This window comes from Talpa occidentalis, unplaced genomic scaffold, assembly GCF_014898055.3.
Source record: "Talpa occidentalis isolate TD23 unplaced genomic scaffold, MPIMG_talOcc4v2.1 talOcc4.3, whole genome shotgun sequence".
In the NCBI taxonomy this organism is placed as follows: Eukaryota; Metazoa; Chordata; class Mammalia; order Eulipotyphla; family Talpidae; genus Talpa; species Talpa occidentalis.
In genome coordinates, this window is record NW_023603184.1 from 16,517,499 (window position 1) to 16,540,535 (window position 23,037).

The window sequence follows — 23,037 nt, forward strand, 5'->3', positions numbered from 1 at the left end:
TGGAGATTTTCACTGGATTGTGTCTCCCTGTCCCTGCATTTTGTGTTGGTGTGAAGGTGTGTGTTGTCTGGATGCTGGCTCACCTTTATTTTGACCTTATTTCTCTGAACTTGGTGCCTTTGCACAGGGGATGGCCCATACTAGGTGTTCAGATATATTGGTTGGATGCTGTCATGTTCTGTTTCTGTTATACTGGAAAAACAAGAGAGATTGCCCTTAATCTAAATAAAAACTAATTGAAAAACTAATTAGAAAATATCTATAAACTATTTAGTCTAAAGTTCCTTCAGTTTTTCTGAAATTTCCAATGTCATGACAGAGCTTTGCTTTTCTCCCCAAAGATAGTTGCCTTTTCCACTTGAATTGCTGCTCATTTCTTTTGCTTGGGGTTCTTAAAATATTTGTTTTCTTTTTTCACTTCTACCTGAGGTCTGAAGACCCGTGAAAGATCAGTGGGATTGGACTTGCAATCCCGGTCCCTTAAGTGATCTGTTATTCTCTTTCACCCAATTGGAGGTTTTTCTCCACAGTTAAGGAATAGCTCACTTCTTACCCAGCTCAGGTAGGGTCACCTCAGCTTTGTGACCCGCCTTTGGCACTTTAGTTCCCTTCTCTGGCCTTCAGCTACTCACCTGTAGACATTGGCATCAAACAGTAGTTCAGCATCTAAGTTTTAGCTTTGATGTACCAAGGTTAAGATTGCAGCTAAAGCAATATTTACTTGCCAAGTGTGGCTGTTTGGGGAAGCACAGACACATGCAAGCTGGTCCCCATCTTCATGCAGCTTGACACTGATTTCAGAGCTGTCGTCTCAACTGCCTTTAATAAGTTTGCTCTATGGTCTTGGTGAGGGTTCATCCATGAGACCCGATGAGGCTGACGAGCTGCCACCAGGCTTTCTAAGAACCACTGACTTGCAGCTTTGCCTGTGATGTAGGGAAGATTTCTTTTAAAAGAAAGCAATCCTGTGTGACCTTGGGAGAGAAAATTAAAACACAGCTGGAGTTGGCAGGGCAGAATTTAACCCAGAATTTGTGTCCCTCTCTTACCCTTGAATATAATAATAGATGTGTTGATTGAAAACCAACAATTAACAGAGCTTCATTTTTCCACAACTCCTTCATCTATCCCAAGCCAAATGTTGAGAAAGTGATTTTGTATTTTTAATGATGGTGGGTGGAATTGCTGAAGGCACCAATGTAATTCTGAAAACATAAAGATTTTGTATGTTTTTAATTATCTAAGGCCTAATCAAATATTATAAAACCTTTTTTAGTAGGGTTTCCAACCATCTCATTTTTTTTCACTGAAATTCCTGTGTTTTGGGAGATACCCCCCACCCCAGTTCCATTCTAACCAGAAGGCGTTGGTCACCATATTGAGGTTCATTCCTCAGCTTTTACTTTAAGGATTGGTTGCTAGGAAGCTCAGATCAAATTTTATTTCCAGTTTAATCCCTTTGCTTGTCTGCATCTTTGGTTATCAACACCTCTGAAATCCTACTTAACTCTTGGTCTTCCAACATATTTGGAGAGGCAGATAGAGTAGTGGTTGACAGCACCAGTGAAATTAGATTGTTGGATTTAAAACCTGGGTGCATCACTTATGAACTGCGTACTCCACCATGGAGAAATGTATTAACTTCTATGTGTTTTCTATGTGCATCTGTGACTAGCAAACAGTAGTAGTGCCTAGTTTAGAAAGCTGTGGCATCAGTATTACTTGTGAAGTTTTTGGTGGAATGTTCCGTATATAGTCGAGTCTCAAAAAATGTTGGTAATGTCATTAATGATGGTTTTATTGATCATCTTTTTTAAGTCTTTTCAATTTGTTTTGAAAAATAGTGGAGTATAAATAAATGAATACATAAAATCATTGCTAAGTTTTGTCCTGTTTTCCTCTGAAAGTAACATTATGAACATAATTTTTCTGGGTACATTTTTTGGCTGTTAGGGTTTGCAGGTGTCCTGACTTTTTAGTGCCTGTTAGGATCATCAAAAGCCTAGGAGCATCTCACTTAACTTCACCTACTCTGTGGGAGTGGCAATCCCAGGCAAGGATGGAATCCCAGAAACTGAGTATTCACAGGTCGTTCTTTGCAAAGTCCCAGGGCCTTCTGCCACTTGGACTGGACTCAGGCCCATGCACATCTATTGGTGTCATAAGTTCCTCGAACTGTTACTCTGGCTAAAACAGAAGCATAAATAACCATGATCGAGTACAAAGGGTACAGGTTGGGTTGGAGATTGAGGACAATATTCCCATGGAAGCTAAGCACATGGTCTGCAATCAGAGATCTCTATACAAATGCCAATCCTACCAGTTACTGCCTTAGATTGGTGATGATAGTTTACTGACGCTGTCTTCTCATCTGTAAAATGGGTTTAATGACCCCTTCAGGATGGTGATGAGCATCAAGTGAAATGACATTTGTGACATATAGTGCTTGAAAGATAGAGTCCTATAAATGTTATAGGATGTGATTTATGATTTTGTCTAGTAGCTGATGAACATATGTGTTAACATCTTTCTTTTCTAAACTGCTTAGCTGTATGAAACCTGACAAGTTCAGCCTGTGTTGTTGTTGCTTTGTTGAATTGTGTAGCATCTGTCCCTGTTGCTTGGGCATTGCTAATCAAAAATGATCTGAAGTTTTCAAGGTATTTAAGTGATCATTCCATGCCAGATTCTTACAGGATTTTATTTATCTGCAGCTGAGGTTTCGTAAATGTTTATTTCAGGTCTGTATTAGGTATCTTTGTTTAGAAACAAAGTTACAGAAAAGTATTATAGAAAGGTGCTATTTGGTTTTAAAATATGTAAAAACATGTGGAAAGATAAATACTAGCATCAGTGGTAATTATTTAGAGAATAAATTTGCAGATGAATGTAGGGGAGGGAATGTGGGGTCAAGCCCTTTCACTTTTTATGTGCTTTTGTATAATTTGAATTAATTTTTACAACACTACATATCACTTTTATGATAAAATGTTCTTTAAAGAATGATGAAAGTGTAAGTCCCACTTTGTCTGCAAGATTTACATTAAGCAACCCTCTAATGCAGATCTACTTTATCTGGACCTGGCCTTCACGAATGGTAGCTGCTGCTGCTTCTTTTTTTAAAGATTTATTTATTTATGCATACAAGAGCGGGGGCACAGGCCAGAGATGCAGGGGGTGAGAGGATTCACCAGAGACAGAGTGGGGAACAGAACAGGCAGATTGACTGAAATACACTGCTGAGGGGAGCAGCGGGTGAGACAGGAGAGGTCTGTTGTGCTATGTGGATCAGCTCCCTGGCTGGGGATCGAATTTGTGCTACAGTGGCTGTGGATAGCTTCATAGGACTACATCTTAACCCCTTGCGCCACCAGGGAGGCCCCAAATGGTACCTTCTTCTGTTTTACTTTGCAATCAAGAAATAGAACAACTGTCCATTGGTTGAATAGAATTCAGCTTGCTCATGCATAGGGAGAGAACAATGCCAAGGATGCTGCCTACTTCTTCGTCTTATCGTTGAATGGACATTTTTTTAAAGTATCTTCAAATTCATTTTTGGAAACCAGAAGACTGTGTGGTATCAGTAAAAAATGAATGGGGAAAAAAAGCCTGCTATAGTACATGACTTAACAGTATTTCAGGGAAAGTGTGTTCTAGTCCCTTCTTGATCTGTGTGATCACACTGACTAGCTGTATGATCTTTAGCAAGCTGACCTCTCTGGATTTCGGGTTTCTCAGTGATGATTGGGCTTGATGAAACTCAGTGTCAACTTTTCCCATTCTGACAGTCTAGGATTTCTCTTTTGTTCTCATATTTTACTTTATCTATTTAAAGTTAAGAACACAAATCCCACACCATTAGTAGTATTTTGTAGGGAAAGAATATAATCGTGAGACATCTTGGAGTTGGAGTGCAAGGAGAAGAGAAATGACCCCCAATTCTCACACCAAGGAAGAGTAATATCAATGAATGAATGTCTGGAGTTCTGTGAAATTGCACTTCACTAACAAGCTAGAAATTCATCTTTTGCTACAGAGCTGGGCTGCATTAGCTGCTTCACAAAAATTCTAAACATTTTTCTCTTGGTAAGCCACTTTCTTGTCCTCATTACAAATTTATCACTGGCCTGCACATTAGCATGGCCATAATTTTTGTTAATGTTTTCAATCTGAAATTCATCGTGGAGATGCTGAATGGCCCTTTTAGTTTCCACTCATATATAAACATAGGGTATTTTTCTTTTCCTCTCCCATTTCTTTTTAAAATACACTTTTTTCCTCTACATTCCCTGAGGGTACTGGTCTTGTGGTCCGTGACAGCTCCACTTCATTTTAGAGCTGACTTTTTTCCTATCCTGTGAATTTCTTTGTTTGCGTTCGAGCATTAAGAAGGCCATCTAAAATTAGATTTTTTTTATTTTGTCCATCTGGATTTGTTCTTAGAATCGTCGCTGTATGTTACATAACTGGTAGTATTTTTTTGTTTGTTTGATTTTGGGTTACTTGACTCTGACATTGTTGTACAGAATTTTGACAAAGCAAGTAGATCCCATGTACCGAGGTACACCCACACTTCAAATTCTAAAATTACTGCCACATTTATAGAGAGAAAAAAAAGATTCATAGGCAAAGTGTGTCTGTCGTACACAGAGACATAGCCTGAACGTGGTAAACCATTAGTTCCCCTCTCTTTATGAACTCAGTCTATCCCTGTTCTAAACACAGTTTTGATATTTTTTTAAACTTCTTTTATGGAGATGTTTTGATGAAAATAGACAAAATTGTAAAACCAACTAAACAGGAAGTAATGCAATGTTAGTTTGTGTTTGAGATATTTAATTCAATTCTGAGATTTTAGAGCTCACCAAGATGTAGATTTTAAAATATAAAAGCTAGTGCACTGACTCTACCACATCTTGTACGACAAGCTCTAGATATTTCTGAACTATTTCCAGAAAGGAGAAAAAGCTCATTGAGTCTCAGAAGATCTGCTCAATCAGCTTGTTTTGCTTCCTTTTTGCATTTCTTCAGCTCTCTCCTTCCCATGTGTATGTTCCTTTTAGGTTTTCAGAGCAGGCTGGAAATTAGGTGTTTCAGTAGCTATCCTGGCAAGGTTAGGCTTTATTTCAATATCAACACACACAAAACTGCCCCACTTTTGCAGACCACCATGTTCGTCTGCTTTTTTTTTTCCCTTTATGCAAAAAATACACTTGGAGTCTTTGTCTATATAGAAACACTAACTCTGCAGAGGAAACTGTTGGATTTATTGGCCCTTGTAGTATTTAGGTCTGCATATTTTTTGTGCTATTTTGCTTTGAAGATTTTTTTTCCTTCAATTTTTTTCTGTCCCTGTAGAAGGGTAAAATGTATGCAAATAAGAAAATGCATTTTTGCAGGCTTTTCCTTTTTCCTTTTTTTTTTTTTGTTGCAAATCAAGAATATAAGCTCCCCTTTTTTAAGCCCCCCTTTTTGGTTTAAATTTTTTTGGTGCAGTTTTTATAGTACATAGTAATGCTCTGGATGTTAGTTTGAAAGGAAAACTAACATCACCATTTAACAAAGCAAACAAGTGGATTTTCAGGACTTGATATTATTGAGCTTTGAAAAACCATTCTTGAGGTTCCTCTGTCGGTACTGGCTTCCTTTAAAGATGCCTGGGCACTCCCCATCTCAGATCCATTTGTTTCTGTGTGAGCAGTCTCCAAAAAATTCGGTCACTCTTGAATTGGAAAATAGCTTTTCCCATCTTGCGGTGGGCTATTTGGCATTTAATACTGATTGGCTAAGAAAAGCAGCTTGTTTGAAGTATTTGGTTTTAAGTAGTTGGAGCAGATTTCAAGCCTTTTATGTATTGTACCAATAGATCAAAATGTATTGTATTGTATTGTACATAGTTTAAAATGTTTTTTTGCACAAAGACTTAAAACTGAAAACATTTAGTCTCCTACCTGATAAAAAACCTCAGCATGTTTCCCTAATTTCCTGAAAGACTTAGCCTTTTACTATGAGAGAGACATTTTGCCAGCTTTATTTTAGTTCTGAATTTGGAAAATATTCTCCCTTTTGTTTTATTTTGGTTTGCCTTAAAGACTTCAAAGAGAAGCACAGAAGCCCATCAGATGGTGTTAGACATTTTTTCAATCACAAATATCATACCCATTCCTCTTGGTTTCACCTTATATGTAATATACTTCACTAAAAAAAAATGACCAATTCTTTCTTGTTCTGGTCTTGCTTGGGCAGGCAGGGATTGTGATGAGAAGATGCATGTTTTACAAGAAGAAAAATGGGATTGGGAGCCCAGGTGGGTATGTGTGAAGGGGAGAGAAAGGGGGAATAGAAGTGCCTATTCAGTGGATCATAACTCTTTCTTGCAATTATGATGTCCCTGGCCTTCGCCTGACTGTAACACCAGGAGAGTGCCAGCATCCCTAGACATCAGTCAACAGGGAGATAAGACAAATTGCACTTTGCTTTCTGGGGTATGCAGACCATTTCTACATACCAATGAAGCCGGCATGTGAAAGAAAGAATCAGAGTAGCAACATTGACCTACTCTGGTCCCTGAAAAGGAACAATTTGTTAGGCCTTTTTATTTTTTTTTTTTTTTAAAGATTTATTTATTTATGCATCCTATAGCTGGGTGGTACAGGCCAGAGGTGCAGGGAGGTAAGAGGATTGACCAGAGACAGAGTGGGGAACAGAACAGGCAGACTGACTGAAGTACACTGCTGAGGGGCAGAGTGGGCGAGTCAGGAGAGGTCTGCTGCACCATGTGGGTTGCTCCCTGGCGGGCCAGGGATTGAACTCGTGCTGCAGAGGCTGCCGATTGCTTCATAGTGCAGTGCTTAACCCCTTGAGCCACCAGGGAGGCCCTGTTAGGCCTTTTTAGGTAACACAAAACTTTAGGTTTGTGTTGCAATATTTAAAAAAAAAAAATTACCTTTGATAAATAGTGAACTATGAACTGGCTTTTGAGAAATGTAAGAATATCTGAAATTGTGATTTCCCAAATTTCGCCATCTGTTAGTCTCTGGGAGACTTACCATATGTTGTGCCCAGAGTCTGACTTTTGCAGGTTAACTTGTTTTCACTTTGTTCTTAACCCTTATATTCTGGACACAGCTAGTAGCTCTGCAACCTCTTTGACTAGATAAACTTAGAGAAAAGAATGGGACAGGGTAGGGGGGGATCTTTGGGATGAACAAACAGACTAAGAAGGAGGTGTTCTCCTAAAGGATATTAATTCCTTCTTTTTCCCTAATGCATGGCAAAGAAGAATCTAGTGTTCTTCCTAGGTGAAATGGGAAGACTTGGGGATCCCGTTCAGTAAAGGGGAGTGAGTGTCCCAACTCTACCCTGACCCAGTGACACCCTTGAGGTTGCAGAAGAGAAACAATAAGCCGGAGGAGGCTTTTGGCTGCATGCGGTGTGCCCCTTGGTGATGGAGGGCGCCTCTGTTTTGAGTCTCTCCATCGTGACCCCTCAGCCATGATAATGGCAGGCTGCACACTCCACTATTTATCTTGGAATTTGATACCATCATTTTGGCAACCAAACTGGGACCTTCACTGCTCAGATTATTTGTCATTTGTTGTTAATTATCTGTTACCATAAATTCTGCACTTTGAGAGAAAAAAGGGAGTGTTTTGAAATATTTCCTCTGACATGTAAGTGGAGCTTCATTTTCTGTGGACAAAAGAGGGGGAGAAAAAGGAGCCCTTTTTGGGGACAGGTTTCAGGCAAATCAAATGCCCTGGATTTTCAGGCAAGCCCGGTTAGATCCTGCTCCTGCAGCTCATTCTTGGCAGTGAAAGAACCTTTGCAACTCAGCAATTGTCTGTATCTGTGAGCAGCACCCTCCTTTGAAGAACAAAATCATTTAGCTTTATGGAAGAGATTTTTTTATCCTTTATTACCATCTCTTTGTGCCTTAATTGTGTTAGATGAGAGTTTGCTCCCTCCAGTCAGTTCTTCCCTGTTAAAGGTGTTTCAGACAAAGCAGTCCAGAGTGAAAGTAGCTTCTGCTTACCTGCTTTTATGAGGTGTTTATTTTGTCAAGCGTAGAATTAAAATGAGCTTGCTGGCCATGAGTGGGTTTCAGTCATGCCCCCACACTCTGCAGGAAGGTTGTGTCACCTTATAAACAAACAGCGCCCGCTTTGCGAGCCGCTGGACCACGGGCTGCGGGAACCCCTGCTGGACTTAATATCTTCACGAAGTGGAGAACATGAGCAGTCGAAGAATGCATGTGTTTTGGAGGGGAGTGGCTGCTGCTAAGCAGATATCTAGGCCCATTTAAAAATATGAACAGTGTAATCATTTGAAAAGTTCCAGAAGCCAGTCTGTCTCTGCAACTAGTGTTTCATCTTTACTGTGGGCATCATAATAAATATCTCTTTCATAGGTAATGCTGAAACGGGTGCACTTAGGAAGGAAAGCACTTCACACAGTGACTAAATGATAATGCATTATTAGTATCTTTGTTGTGTCACAACGTTAACATGTGAGCTTCAGCTGAGTTTTAACAGTAGCGCTTGGCCCGCCATCCCTCTTACATTTTTTTGTTGTTGTCATTCCGTTTGGTGTGTCTGATTTATTCATACTGAGAGTTTGGGATTTTATTTTAGTTTCTTTTTCCCTCTCCTGCTTTTAAAGTTTTTAGGGTAGTGCTGTCTCCTAAGGGATTCCCATATGGGAGGGAGAGACTGAGTCTACAGTTAACCTACTGATAGCCAGGGGCACAGACTTAATAAACACTTATCTCAGCTCCCTGCATGCTGCCTGGGACAGTGTAACTCTCAGAGATGGGCCTTTTACTGCAGTTGTGAAATTTGCTTGGGTCTGCTGCCTTCGATTCCACAGAACCAGAAAATGTTCTTCCCAGGCTTATAAGGACTTATGATAATGGAATTGTCCCTGAAATAAAGCACCGATTCTGCATATTCTAGTTTCATTATCCTTTCATCACCTCTCCCTCCCTGTTTTTAAAGGGACTAGGGTAGGTGAGCATGCATTATTTTAGAACACAGATTGCAATTAGACTTTAGTATTAAGAAATGAGTATTAAATTAGTGTCTGAGACTTAGTGACAGCTTGACTATGAGACCGAAAGACTGGAAGGAGGAGAATGGAGGTTGGAAAAAACCACCCTTAGACTGCTCTGGGGGAGGCTGGGAAAGGATTTAACACTTTGGATTTTTTAGAAGCCATTGAAACTCTGATGAGATCAGATTACCTGACTGCACAACTGAAACATGAAACTCTTGCCCTAAACCGTGCAATTGAGTTAAGCTAAAAATTCAAGGCCTCCCCCCAGCCCTGGCCTCTGAGTAAGCCTCACTGTGGATTGCAAAGTGATTTCCTTTGAGAGGAGCAAGACTACAGTGAGGTTTTTATGGCCAATTTAGCCCGTACATTGGTGCCAGCCAGACATTTGGCAGTCGTTAATGCCAACTTTGGTGATCTGTCCACCGATTTTTCCCAAGGTCCTCAATCTTGTCTGCATTCCGTGCTGACACGGAAGGGATAGTATACTGTAAATTCATCTTTCTGGGCACACACCTCTTGAATTTTTTACTGTTAATTTTTCCAAGTGAAGGGGCACTGGGAGGTGGAGGGAAGGCTACCGGAAGGTCCACTTCGTTCCCTGAGCTTTGAAGCTCTGAATGATGTTGCGAGGACTCCTCCCTGGATGCTCCTTCTGACTTCCACCTTCATCACTTCTTTGCGAGCCTCCTCCCTTTGAATCAGAGAAGCCCTTTCTGTGCACTCAGTACCTACAAGTGATGCTTCCCATGGTCCAATTTATCACAGATTGTTTCTGATTGTGAAATGACTGTCTTCTGCTAGGTTATCAGTTCTATAAAGACAGCAATTCTGTCTTTTTGTATGATTTTTTTTTTTTTTTTTTTTGCCTGTATCCACAGAAACTTTCACGGTGCTAGGCACATTCCAGGCACTGTCAAATACTTGGTGAGTGAGTGAAAGTTGAGTGTGCAGGGATTCCATGTTCTCTTGCTCTGTGCTTTCCCCAAGAAGTGTGTGCTCCCTGGTAATCATTCATTCATTTTGAGAGCATGTATTTACTCTTGATGGTATACTTGGCTTGAAAAAGGGTAACTTATTTAAGTCTCCCGTGTTTTTTTCAGGATGGAGCTGGATGAAGCTCAGAGTGAGTATTTCTGATACTCGTACACTAATACTGTCATCTATCCTGCCTTCAGTTGATTGTTGAACAGTAGTAAACTCTCATTTCTAACATAGGAAAAATATCAAAGCTTCACTTTCAACTTGACCTGAAAGATGTGGGTTTCCTGTATTGTTCTCTAATTTAAAAATTGAGTCAGTGGAAAGTATATTGTTTTAACTCCTAGTAAAATGCTCATTCATTAATACTACTTGGCATCGACAATTGTTAATTAGAAGCGTGAAGTTAATTAGGATATTTTAACCTGAGTGCAGCATTCTGACTGACTGTTGCCCCTAACATATGGAGTTTACCTGAAATGAAGACCATGAAAACAAGGCCATCGGTTACGAGGGGAGTAGTGCATTTTGAACCAGTTTTATTCTGCACTCCTATGTTTTCTTTAACAACTTTACTTTTTTTTTAATTAGTATACTTTTCAAGTTCTTGCAGAATAACTAATAACCATTTTGACAGAAATTTGTGATTTGAGTACAATCCAGAAAATGCCATCATAACAATATTAGTGTTACATATAACCATTGAAAACCTTCTAAATATTTGATTTAAAGGTAAAACAAATGAAATTCAAAATTAGTTTATGGCATGGAGTTCTAATTATGGGTGACAAAGCCATAAATCTCTTAAACCAAATGATCAACAAAAGTCATGCTATAAAGTGCCAAGCTAAAGAGAGAATTTTACATGGGGCCCAACTTAAAGGAGGCAGATTAAAAGAAAGCGAGGTTTGTGCTGCAAATTCTTGGGGACAGGAAGTTAATTTAGGTAACTGACTTTAGGTTTTCTCTCAAGCTGCCCCCATAACTAGGTCTGCTAAGGGACGTGTTGCCTAATCAGGTTTTCTGGGGCTGCCCTTTGGCTGAGGACCTAATTGAGTTTTCTGGACTTGCATGCTGGGCTAGAGTTGGGGAGCTTTTTGCCCAGCGGGTAGAAGCCTTTTGATCCACCTGCCTCTTTGATAAGTACCTGTAGTGACTGGCAGTGACATTGTTTAGGTAAAGTATGGTTTAGTAATTGAGGAGTCAGTGCTCCTTAGTATATGAACATCTTTCTTTAGAATAGGGAAGACACCAAAATCCACATGTGCAATTTAAATGAGCTTGTATTCTGCATTATAAATATGCGCCGGATGCCAAGTAGAAAACCGGAACCCTCTCTCAGGATGCTGTTAGGGCCAAGCGGAATCTCATTAGGGACAGCTTCAAAGATCAGTTCCTCGTGTCCATAAAAACAAGTGTAAATTATCTGGTGCGCGCCTGCTGTTAGCAGTTGTGGTGTTGCATTATGCATGATTCCAGACTGCACAGAGGAGGCACCGGCTGTACGGAGTTCACAATATATGTGGGGATTTCTCCACCCACATTTATATATATATATATATATATGTTTTTGGTGCTGAGTCCTACATTTTGGAAATTTATTGGTGTGTTTCAGTTAATGGAGGCTGCCATATATAACCTGCTCCTACATTTTTGATGAATTGGAGTCAGTGCAGAAAGGCACGATAAGGTTCTGAATTGTTTATATGAACAACCAATCTACTCAGATTTATGTATCTTGTTTGTTCACATATGAAGTCAGATTAGGGGGCTGTGAATGCATTTGATGCTCTTCGAATTGGTCGCATCTGTTTCCTTGCTTCTTTCCCCCTTTTTGGTCTCTTGGTTAGATTGAAAAAAATAAGCGAATGCTCAGGAAATTAAGAAAATGTAGTCAAGTTTAACAGGTAGGCTTTAGTAAGTACTTTTGCAGTAAATGGCTCCAGGTTTGGAAAGTACCTCTGAGCCTCACTGTGTGAGGAGAAGCAGCAGAATGTGGTGACTGGGAAGATGCACTGTAGCATCAGATCACCAGAGTTTGAGTCCTGCTTTGCCTCTTACTACCTGTGTGACCTTGGACAAGTTACTTAACCTCTCTGTGTTCTCATTTGTAAAAGGGGGTGGGGGGAAAGTAGAACCTACTTCATGGGGTTATTATGAGGGCTAAATTAGTTGATTTGTATGTAGTTCTTAGGACATTTTGTTGGACACAGTAAATCTTATCGAAGTGTTTGCTTGGACTGATGTTAGCATCTGTATCTCAGAAGTAGAAGATCCTCAAGGTCAAGGTATGGGGCAGATGAGGTGTGACACACCAGAAATTGCATTCATAGGGATATATGTGAGCATGTACCCATAAGGCCTGAGGGCAGGCAAGTCGGGGAACAATTACCTTGGGGTCTATTGGGAGAAACCACCAAAAATAGAAAATGGTAGATATATCCAAATAACTAGGGAAATAACCATTAGAGCCCAGGGACCTGGTAAGAAATAGCAAGAGAGAGTCAGCCTTCCTTTCTCCAAAGTAAGTATCTATCATATCTCCATCCCAGTTGTGCCTAGAACCTAGTTCTTAGAACAACAGGCCTTCCATTTTATTATGTGACTTAAATCCACAAACACTTCAGCACCAGTTAACCACCATTTTGAAAATTACATCTTCTAGTATAAGGGGGTAGTCATGCATGTCAGTGTTTGCCTTGCTAGACTGGAAGATCTGTGAGGTCAGGACTGATGCTAGCTGATCACAAGTCCTCCGTAGTGCCTGGGAGCTCAGGTATAAAATACATCTTTGATAAGTCAACCAGCAGTCTTCAATATGTATTGCTTTTGTCATTTTGTCCTCTGATAAAGTCTCTCTAAACTTAAGAATCTTCCCATCTTCTTCAGCGAGTCATCCCTGGTATTATAACGCCAACCCAAGTACCAGTTATTGCCAGCCTTACTTTTTCAGTTTCCTCCTCTCATTTGCTGAACAAGCCCCTGCCACCTTCTGTCACTCATCAGTATCTGAAGGGTGGCGTTTTGGTAGCTCTCCTATTTTGGAATTAAGAGGTTGAGGCCTCCTTTGCAGTTCTACTGTCCTCTAATACTTCTACTTGGAAATGAGACCTTCTGAAATATTTAAATAAAAGAAAGAGTTGTTTGACTTGATGGACATCTTGGAAGCCACCTATAGGACAGCACAATGAGTAGGTATTTGGGGGAGAAGTTGGGTGTCATTGAAAATGTTCCAATCAATGAATCAGTAAGTATTTATTGGAGCTAGTGTAGGGGGACAAAGATTGTGACTGTTTTGCCTGTTGTTTTATTCCTAGGGCAGAGCACAGTGCCTGGACAATAAATAAAAATTATCAGTGCATAGATGAATATCTTCTTGGGTCTAGAAATCAGAATAGTGTAGAACTATAAACTACCCAGTCCTTGTCTTCTAGGGGTGTTTTACTTATTCAGAGTTACCCTCAAATGCAAATATGTCTGAATGAAATAATATTTGATAAAATAATTGTGTATATTATTAGTCATAGAATATCAGGGTATATTTTTGCATATTTCTGTACTATTTTCACTCTGAGGGAACACATTTAGAGAATTTTACTTATGGCTAGTTGGCAGCCCGGAGAGGTCAAATGACTTGATCAAGGTCACAGAGGACTGTTGGTTTCCAGTACATTATATGTCTTTATGACAGTGAGCGGAAGGTGTTTAAGGAACTTACAGTTTGGGACAGGCAATAAATCCTAACTGAGGAGAAGTGAGGGCAGATTTTTCAAGAACACAACTGCAAAGAGTCCTTTTCAACAACATGGAATTAACTTAGATCTATTAAATTGCTTTCCATTTTTATTTCCTATTTTTCCCAAGTAGACAGACCTCAGGATAGTCAAAGTATTTTGAGGTCTGATTCTTTTTTTTTTTTTTAAAGATTTCTTTTTATTTATTTATAGAAGCACTGGGTACAGTCAGAAGTGCGGGAAAGTGAGAGAATTCACCAGAGCCAGAGCGGGGAGCAGAGCAGGCAGAAGGACCGAAGTACACTGCTGAGGGGAGCAGCGGGTGGCAGGAGAGGTCTGCGCGCCATGTGGGACCCTCCTCCCGTGGCTGGGGGAGCAGCCGGGGATTGAACCAGCGCTGCAGAGGCTGCGCCACCGGGGAGGCCCTCTGATTCTTTTAAAAGAAGATAGAGTCCCTAGATAGAGGAGGCACCTTATGATCAAGAGCAGTTGAAATAAAATGCCTTACAGGATCATACTTTGCTTTCATGTCATAATGTCTCTTCCTCTCTTACCATTCTTGTGTCCCTTACTTCTTCTCCAGTCTGGCAGCATCTTCTGAACCTTTGAAACCACTGCTGTTTCCTACTTAGAGACTGTGCATACTTGGACAGCAATTGCATTTTTGCTGGGATGTGGGAGTTGAGATGTGTGCAACCATATGCCTTGGGATCAGATAATGGCTCACATTCCTAACAAGTTAAATGGTTTCTGGCCCACTGCTTGCACTGTGTAGAAAGCAGCTCCTAGGTCCTTTCCATTTGGAGACAGGAAGATGGAAGGTTGACTGCTTCCACAGAATAAATTTTACAAAGTTTCGGTTTGAGTACAATTTGAAACCTGATTAGGGCAAATATCAAAAGATCAAGAGTTAATTTCAAAAACACTTCCTTGTTTGAGAAGTTCTCAGAGGTGATTATTTGGAAATGATGTCTCTGGCTAAAGAGCTAGTGTTACTGCATAGAAAATTTCATCTGTCGTCCATAATTGGTTTTGGCATCAATCGGTAGACCATTGAAGTGTGTCTTCTTCATTTAGATTGAGAAACCTTGTGGCCACAAGTCACTCCACAGAAACATATCCAGTCACATGCAATTTCCCTTTTGGAAGATGCTCCATGGCAGGTGCTCGGTGGCATGACACTTATTTATGTTAAAGCCACAGCTGGGCCCACGTTGGCTTTGGCTATGATCCTCTTTGCCTAGGGTGCTGCAGAACTAGCTATCTATAGCATAGCCAAATGCTTAGGATATAGGTGAGATGACTGGCAGCAGGACATTGGTCTAACTGATTGGGACAGAAGGACCTGTTAGGTTGTTGTAAATTGAGCATCACAGAAGGTAGAATTCTTCCAGCTTCCTTTTCTGGGAAGTTCAGAGGTGACCTTTGGCGGCAACTTTCATATTCAGCTCTAACAATTGAACTTTATAATAGGAAAATTAGCTGTAAACACTCCGGGTTTGGGGGAGGATTAAAATTGATTGTTCTGGAATGTTCAAGACCCCAACTTAACACAAGTTAAAAAAATACGCATTGTGAGGAGTCTAGCTTGTGAATTTATATTGGTTGTAGCACTCCACATTTCACTTTAAAAATTATAATCTTTATTGTTTATAGGCAAACACATGTGTATATACACATGCACACACACCCACAGATAAATGAAGATTTAAAATTAAACACAGGTGAGAGTGCGTCCTGAACACTTCTGATGACTCTAAAAAATAAAACATTGCATTGGACATTGTTTGCATGTGGGCTGAATGCCTCAGCTAAGATTACTCACACAATTGACCTTGTATCTGTTGAGAGCACCTGAAAAACCACATTATTAAGCATATTGGATCAACCTGGGGTTCACGTTAACGTTTTTCTTTCCGTGAAGATGAAAAGGTTTGCATCCAGATTGTTTTCTTTTTGTTCACACTGGGTGGGGTGTAGCATGATTTTTGCATGACTATGGGTCTGCTCTATAAATAAGCAGATTCAGTCTTTTGTTTTAAATGTAATCAGCAAGATTGCATTTGCATTGCTTGTAAGTGAATCACATAAGTGAAATTACATTGCCTGCATCTCATTTGGTATCATAAAATGTTATGGGATGCAGGCTGTTTTTCTCCAACTAAAGTGTCTTGAGTTGGTATTAGGGTGCTCGCTTTCATTTTCCTTTGTGACCAAATTTGTTGCCTTCTACAGAGTCGGGGCTCATATTTTCACTTATGGTAGTTGCTAGCGAAATACTTGTTCTGTGTCCTCTAGAATGAGCTAAGATATTGGTTCAGTAGGGGGTAAATGGGAGTTTTAAGACTATCTCACATTGTGTAGCAAGTGATTGCTAATCACTTTCTGTCGTTTGTGACAACTTCTGCTTACTAAGAGTAAATGCCAGTCAGTCTTGGTTGGAAGCATAAAGCAATCTGAAGATTTTCAGGCAGTTGGCTACAGAAAATGGTTTACATTTAAAAAAAATTTTCTTTGAGTCAGTCATTGTTCTTTTCTTGACCAGTATGCCCATACATATCTTAATTGACTATTTCAAAGGTCTCCTTAAGGCCGATGACTGAGAAGTATTTTGGAGATTCCCCAGCTTATTTCCTTGAAAATAAATAATTTAACACAACAATAATAATCACTGACTTGAACATTAATGATTTCAGTGACAAATGAGAAAGTCCTGTTCCACAAATCATCACCCCCTTCCCCTGGGGTTTTCTTAATTCATGAATTTTTAACATAGAAGTCCAAGGAAAGGTATGACTGCTTAGATAACCTATAACACAGTGTGGTTATCCACAAACCTCTGTTTATCAACTCCATTATTGATAAAACCCCACAAGGCTGTAGTGCTGATTGTGCCCTTTGTTAAATGTGGAGGCTGCTTTCAAAAAGAAAGAGCATGCTAGTTATAGTAACTCACCAACACAGCAAACGTGCTTGATAATAAATGATGAACTTTGGCTATTTGGAAAGGTATTAAATTTAACATGCTTCACATAGAATAAATAGTAGAGAGAAATAGGAAAAATTAAATGTGATGTGTGGGAAATTAAAATATGAGAAAGTAGATTTTTTTTTTATTAAAAGACCTAAGGAAAACTAACATTGTAAAGTAGCTAACTTTCCCAATAAGACTTTGAAGGAGAGGTGCAGTTTTGTGTTCTCAAATTATCGAAAAAAAAAATGTGTCTGGCAATAACATTTCACATGGAAGGAAGGAGAGGCTTGTATACAGCTTCTTTTTAATTAGTAAACTTTTAATTGAAGTATAGCATACATACAGAGAAATGTATAAACTAATAGTATTTAACAGTGAATTTTCACAAAGGGAATATACTTGTATGACTGGTGTCTTAGGAGGTAGTTTTAAAGATCATTTGTTTGTTTTAGTCTGCAAACTAATATTCTGAGGTCATAAGAATAACTATTATTGCAATCTGCAATGAACTTTTATTAATGAAAATTGTAGAGACCTTTGTTACTATTGCTGTGTGGTTTACAAAGGAGATAATTGTGTGCTTGGGGATCCCAGTGGCCTCCTGTAGATTCCACTGCAGCTGGATGTTGCAGGGTTTAGAGTTGCCTGTGTGACTACTGTGACTTATTTAAAGTGGTCTCCAAGGCATACTTTCATTTGTAGTCACTTAAGATTTCCTGAAAACTCATCTCTGTGAATTGAAACATTGTCTGGATAATATTTCCAAATTGATGACCTGCTTGAGTTGAAATATTTTTTTTTTAGTCTAGCTTTAAGATATCCTTATTTTCTATTCCATTCATCACCATTTTCTCATTGAAAAAATTAACCATGCTTATCCCACTTCAAATGAGCAGCTGCACTTTGAAACTAGATCCTTCTTTTGGCTGTAATTGTCCAAATGAGGAAGACCAGGTTTGCTAACTATTTGAAAAGAATTGGTTGTGACTGTGAAACATTTTCATGCTTTCAAATTTTTTCTCTGCAAATTTTGGTGTGTTCCCAAGCTATAAAAAGGAAAGAAAACAAGGAAGAAGGGTAGGAGGAAAGAAGGCAACATAAGAAATCGAAGGGAAACAATTTACAAAGCACCTATCAGCAAGGCAGCTCTTACCTAGAAATAGCTTGACACTGGATTTGGAGGACGGAAAGAGAGTATGGTCCCAGAAGTTTAACCTGAGAAAGACTACTAGACTTGAAATGCGATGATAAACTGACTCATTTTTTCCCCGTTTTTTAGAAACAAATTCACCAGAATAAGTATTAAAGCAAAATAACAAAATACATGTAATATGTATGTGTACATGTGTGTGCAAGTGTGTGTTCTGTGGTGGTGTTGTTTTCATCTGTCCTTGCAATATCTGCATTGCTGATAACAGTTATGAAACCATCTTTTTAGGGGCTCTGTTTGGAGACTGTTTATATACAGAGCCCTCTACATCTCCAGCTACAGAAATCATCTTCACTCATAATCATTCATACCTTCTTGGCAAGGCTCCTATAGATCCTGTTCAATCTACCCAAGGAATAATATTCATTCGTGAGTTCTCACCATTGATTTCTTCCTCTGACTACAGTACTCTTTAGACCTAGTGGCTAAATGCCTTCAGTTGGACCCCTCTTGGCCATTGCCATTAAAAGTTCTCATGTACATGTTACTACAGCAGCTTCTACTGATCGGCAAAGGAACTAGACTCACTACTGGAAAGCTGATCCAACAGCTGACCAAAGTGATCTTATGGGAATCATCAGCTTAGAGATGAAAATAATTGCATTTCTTTCATTCTGGAGACCAAGATGGCTGATTAGATGTTTACTGACTTGTTACTTAACAAGAAGCCATTGTTGTTGTTTTTAAAGAAAACCAGTGATCATAACAGATTATCTGACAATGAATGTGTGTTAAATCTCACAACAACTAGGCAAGATCATTTCTAAATGAACATGAATTATAGTTCTGTTTATTACACTATTATGAATGTTAATAATTTGTCTTGACACATTGGCTGCTTTTGGGAGGATCTCAAATTAAAATATACATCAATTTCAAAAAAATACAATTGTATTATTATATTTTGTCTTATACAAAATTATACATTGTCTTCAAAAAAATGTTTGGGCTAATACCTCTAGTTTAGATAGCAATATTATAAAACTAAGTCTTGTAAATGGAATGGTGAATACAGTTGTCCCAGAGTTTTGATATGTATTTGCTTATTTGGCATAGTGAGATTTTTATTCATTCACTTATTTAAATATTTATTGAATCCCTGCTATGTTCTAGGCAAACAAACTGCCTAAGTCTGGGACTGCTTAACAAAGTAAAATGATAATCTCATAAATTCATTATAGGGAAGAGTGATTCAATATAATGCCCACTGATCATTTACATTATCCTTGATACAAAATTTGTCACAGCCTAAAATATAAAACTAAGCATTATTAATTGATTAGTTTTCCATTCTGACGATGTTTTCCTTATCTTATTGTCCTACATTGGTTAATCACAATAAGACACTAGCTACCATTTAATGAGTCCTTATTGTGTACCAAACTAAGTGCTAATTTTCTTGATATATCAGCTAATTTAATTTTCACCATAACCTTCAAAATGAGGTGGTGGAATTCCCATTTTGCAGATGAGAAAATCAAGGTCAAATGAGATTGCCCAGAGAGTCATGGTTTCGTAATTGGTCAGGAAACAAAAGTTTGCCTGAGCCTGTGGATCTGGCTGGTTTGTCAGTGAGGCAGCCACAGATCCATGGTTAAAGCCTTGGATCTTTACTTTTATAAAACAATACTCATGACCATGTGGAACTGAAGTCATGAAGAAACAAGAAATAAATACAATCCAGATCCACAAACATTTCTGGAATAGTTCCATTGATTGAGGCTCTGTACAGAAGCATGACCTGGGATGACTTTTTCACTCTGATGGAATCACAAATATGGAAGAATTCATTTCTAGGAGGCTGAGGGAGCTATATTGCGAAAAGCACATTGGATTGAGGTGGAGTAGACCTCAGTTTCTTCATTGTAAAATAAATCTGATACTGACGGGTTAAGACAGATGGTCTCCAAGGAACCTTGCATTTCAAACACTCTTAAGATTTTAGGCCAAATTTACTTGGAATTCCTGTTTTAGTTGCTGGATTTTCCACTGAAGGGGCGCTGGGATTGGAAGATAATGCAGGAAAGAATTACAAATGGAAACATCACACTCACAGGTCATGGAATTCCAGAGGGAACCCTCGAAACTATTAACCCATTCAATTAAACACCAACAGATGAGTGTAAAAATTTAAGAAGAAAGAGATTTTCTCTACATTGAGGTTATTTGGAAACCTATGGAAGAAATAATTTCCTTCAAGGAACATTCTCATATGGAAGTATTAAATAATACTGTGAAGACTGGGCCCTTTATTGGCAGGAATGAAGAATTTGAGATTCCAGGGAAGTGTGATGAGGGTTTATTTCTTCCACTAGTTCATAGACATATCCATGTAAGAGTTGGTCAGTGGCATGAGTTATCCTATGTCTGGGAGCCTCTAGTTTCAGAATTTCCGCTGACTCACGCTATGATACGACACAAGCCTCTCAGGGTCTGAGCCTCCTTTCCTTATCTGTCAGATGTAAAGTAAGTTCCTCAAACTGCTTTATGCTAGAAATTAGTGAATCAGTCTATGTTTTAAACTGGTAAGGCAAGAGAGTGAGGTAGTGTCTGGAGCTATTGTACTTCAAGTGGTGTGAGTTACGACTGAGTGACCAGTTCAGAGGGCCAGGACCGAAGTTGTTCCTTTGGGGAGGAAGAAGAAAAGTCCAACATAAACACAATAATTTGCAGCTTTAGTGGGTATAGTTTGTCCTCTGGGATGAATTAAACAGGTGATGATAACTGTTACTGAGTGGTGTCTAGAAGTAGGGGGAGCAGGCCAGATAGCCCTGCATGCTGTGGTATTCTGGGGACTGTCCACATTTACGGGAGGTGTGAGGTCAGGTCTGGAGATGACTGTGCAGAGCTGTTTACTAGTGAACTGGTGTCAGGGAGGCCAGCACATGATGTTGAAACCAGGAACCCCTTTTGCCCCCTGGGGCTCCAGTGCTTAGCCCCAGAGCACTGCTTGAGGGCAGTGCAAGTGGCAGCAGGTAGTGGGCATTTCACTGTCACCACTGGGGCTCAGGCTGCTATCCCCAACAGTGTCCAACAGTGATGTCAGATGGCAGTGGTTCCCCTACCAGGTCGCCGAACAGGGCAGCCTCCAGCTGCAGGCAGTAGAGGGGCCTGTGGATTTGGCGTCTGGATCTTGGGATGGACTGACCAGGTGTGAGATATGAGCTGGTTAGTAAATGGTCCAATCAGCCATAAGATTGAAGTGGGTCTAACCAGTTGGGTAAGTGGGAGGACCCTGAAAGGGGCAAGAGGGCAGGAGGGAAGCCAGCTTGGGATAAACATGCTCACTCTCTCCTGGACTCTTAAGGCTTGCTTGGACAGCTCACTCTGGGGTACTTGGACTTGCTCGCTTGGGCTTACTGGCTTGGGCTGGACAATTGCTCCCTCAGACTGGATGCTCTCAGAGACATCCAGCAGCCGATATCCAAAGGGAGAAGTCAAAGAGCTTCACAGAGGCCGGGATGGCCGCACTTGCCTCTGACTTGTCTCAGACACTCCTTGAAAGGAGCAGCAGGTCTTGGGCCTGGGGTCTCGAAGAGCTGTTTGTTGTTGGTGTGGCTCACAGGAAGCTGTGATGCTGGTGGCCAGTGCTGTCCAGCTCTGTCAATGGGTGACAGGCACTCTGTGTCTGGGTCACCTCTGAGAGCTATTGATCATGTGGCAGCATCTCCTGATAGTGCTGTCTCCATTGCTGTCTGGTCCAACGCCTGGTGCTATCCATCTGACCTTCAGACTGTGGCTGTGGGCTGCTGCGGCATCATCTCCTTGGCCCTGTCTATGATCACCTCCAGCTGTGGTGAGTTAGCCCCTGACCTGCTATTGCCACAAGCTCCAGGACTTCATTGATGGGCGCCATCTTGGATGAGTGGCTTTTTAGTTAGGACTTTTGGATACTGTGGATATTACCTGGGGTGAGATCACCAACCCTCGTGGCCTTAGAGACTTATGTTTCCCCTGTTAGTTGTTCTGTGAGCCTAAGTGGTCTTGCAGCTGAAGAACCCACAGTGACCTGTCCTCCCCTGGCACTCTCATTGGTGGTTATACCCCATCCCCACTCCAACCCTGTCTCAGTGTCAGCCTCAGTGCAGGCAAACGTGGGGGAATCTTCTAACCCCAAGAAGGTGTGGCAGCAGATGGCAGACCTCTAGTGGATATTCTTGCTTTTGGAGGCAGAAATTTAAAAATAGGAGTCTAGTCTTAGGTTAGCGCAAGGACATAGTTACTGCTGTGCTGGAATTGTGTCGGTTATAAAGATTAGTAACGGGAATGAGGAAAGAGGGAGAGAGCCATTAACTAGAACTAAAGTGAAAGGCAAAGCAGAGGGTGATGTCAGAATAGCCTGCCTCTGAGCTGCTTGGGACATGGATTAGGGCTTTATTTTTGTTTAAAGATTTATCTTTATTTAGTTATGCATACAAGAACTGCAGTGGCCAGAGGTGCAGGGGGTGGGTGAGAGGATTCACCAGAGAGAGAGCGGGGAGCAGAACAGGAGGACTCGCTGAAATATACTGCTGAGGGGAGCAGCGGGTGAGACAGGAGAGGTCTGCTGCGCCATGTGGGTCACCTCCCTGGCCTGGGCTTGAACTCAGGCCTTGGCAGTGATACCTTGATAGTGCTGAGACTTTAACCCCTGAGCTACCAGGAACGCCTTGGATTAGTGTTTTCTGAATGCCCTCTACAGTCAGGGCTGGGCTGGGTTGGCTCAGAGACCTGGCCTGGGACTCAGCTGAGTGGAGGACATAAAACTGCTATGGTCTTGCCAGGGGACTGGCCTGGAACAGGCAATGTGCTCTGTGCTTCCTGAAACTCACACAATTCCTAGGGGATAGATCCTACATTGGACAAACTGCCCTATGACAAACTAAGAAGTCTAGAAGGGTAATGTTTGTCTCCCTAGTTCCTAGTTTGCTTCATGAAGTGAAAAAACAAAAAAACAAACAAAAAAAATAGGCCAAAATGTCTTAATTTTTTTATTGTTGACCTTATGTTTATAATTATTGGCACTCATGTATTGTCAGTGTAATCTGACTACCTGACAGCTCTTGCAGTATAGGCTTTTCTTAGTGTCAATAATACTGAACTTCTCA

At 40.3% G+C, this 23,037-nt stretch overlaps 1 protein-coding gene across 7 annotated transcripts in view; it reads left to right on the plus strand.

Annotated features, from left to right (window-relative positions):
* The window catches only part of MPPED2 (metallophosphoesterase domain containing 2), a 172,791-nt gene that overhangs the window by 8,937 nt on the left and 140,817 nt on the right, over window positions 1–23,037 (plus strand). Inside the window, exon 3 of one of the 7 annotated variants that reach the window (XM_054699308.1) lies at window positions 10,155–10,177. The exons of the other annotated variants lie outside the window; for them this stretch is intronic. Coding sequence (XP_054555283.1) covers window positions 10,155–10,177 — 23 coding nt within the window. The remainder of the gene's footprint in view (window positions 1–10,154; window positions 10,178–23,037) is intronic. 7 annotated transcript variants of the gene reach the window in all.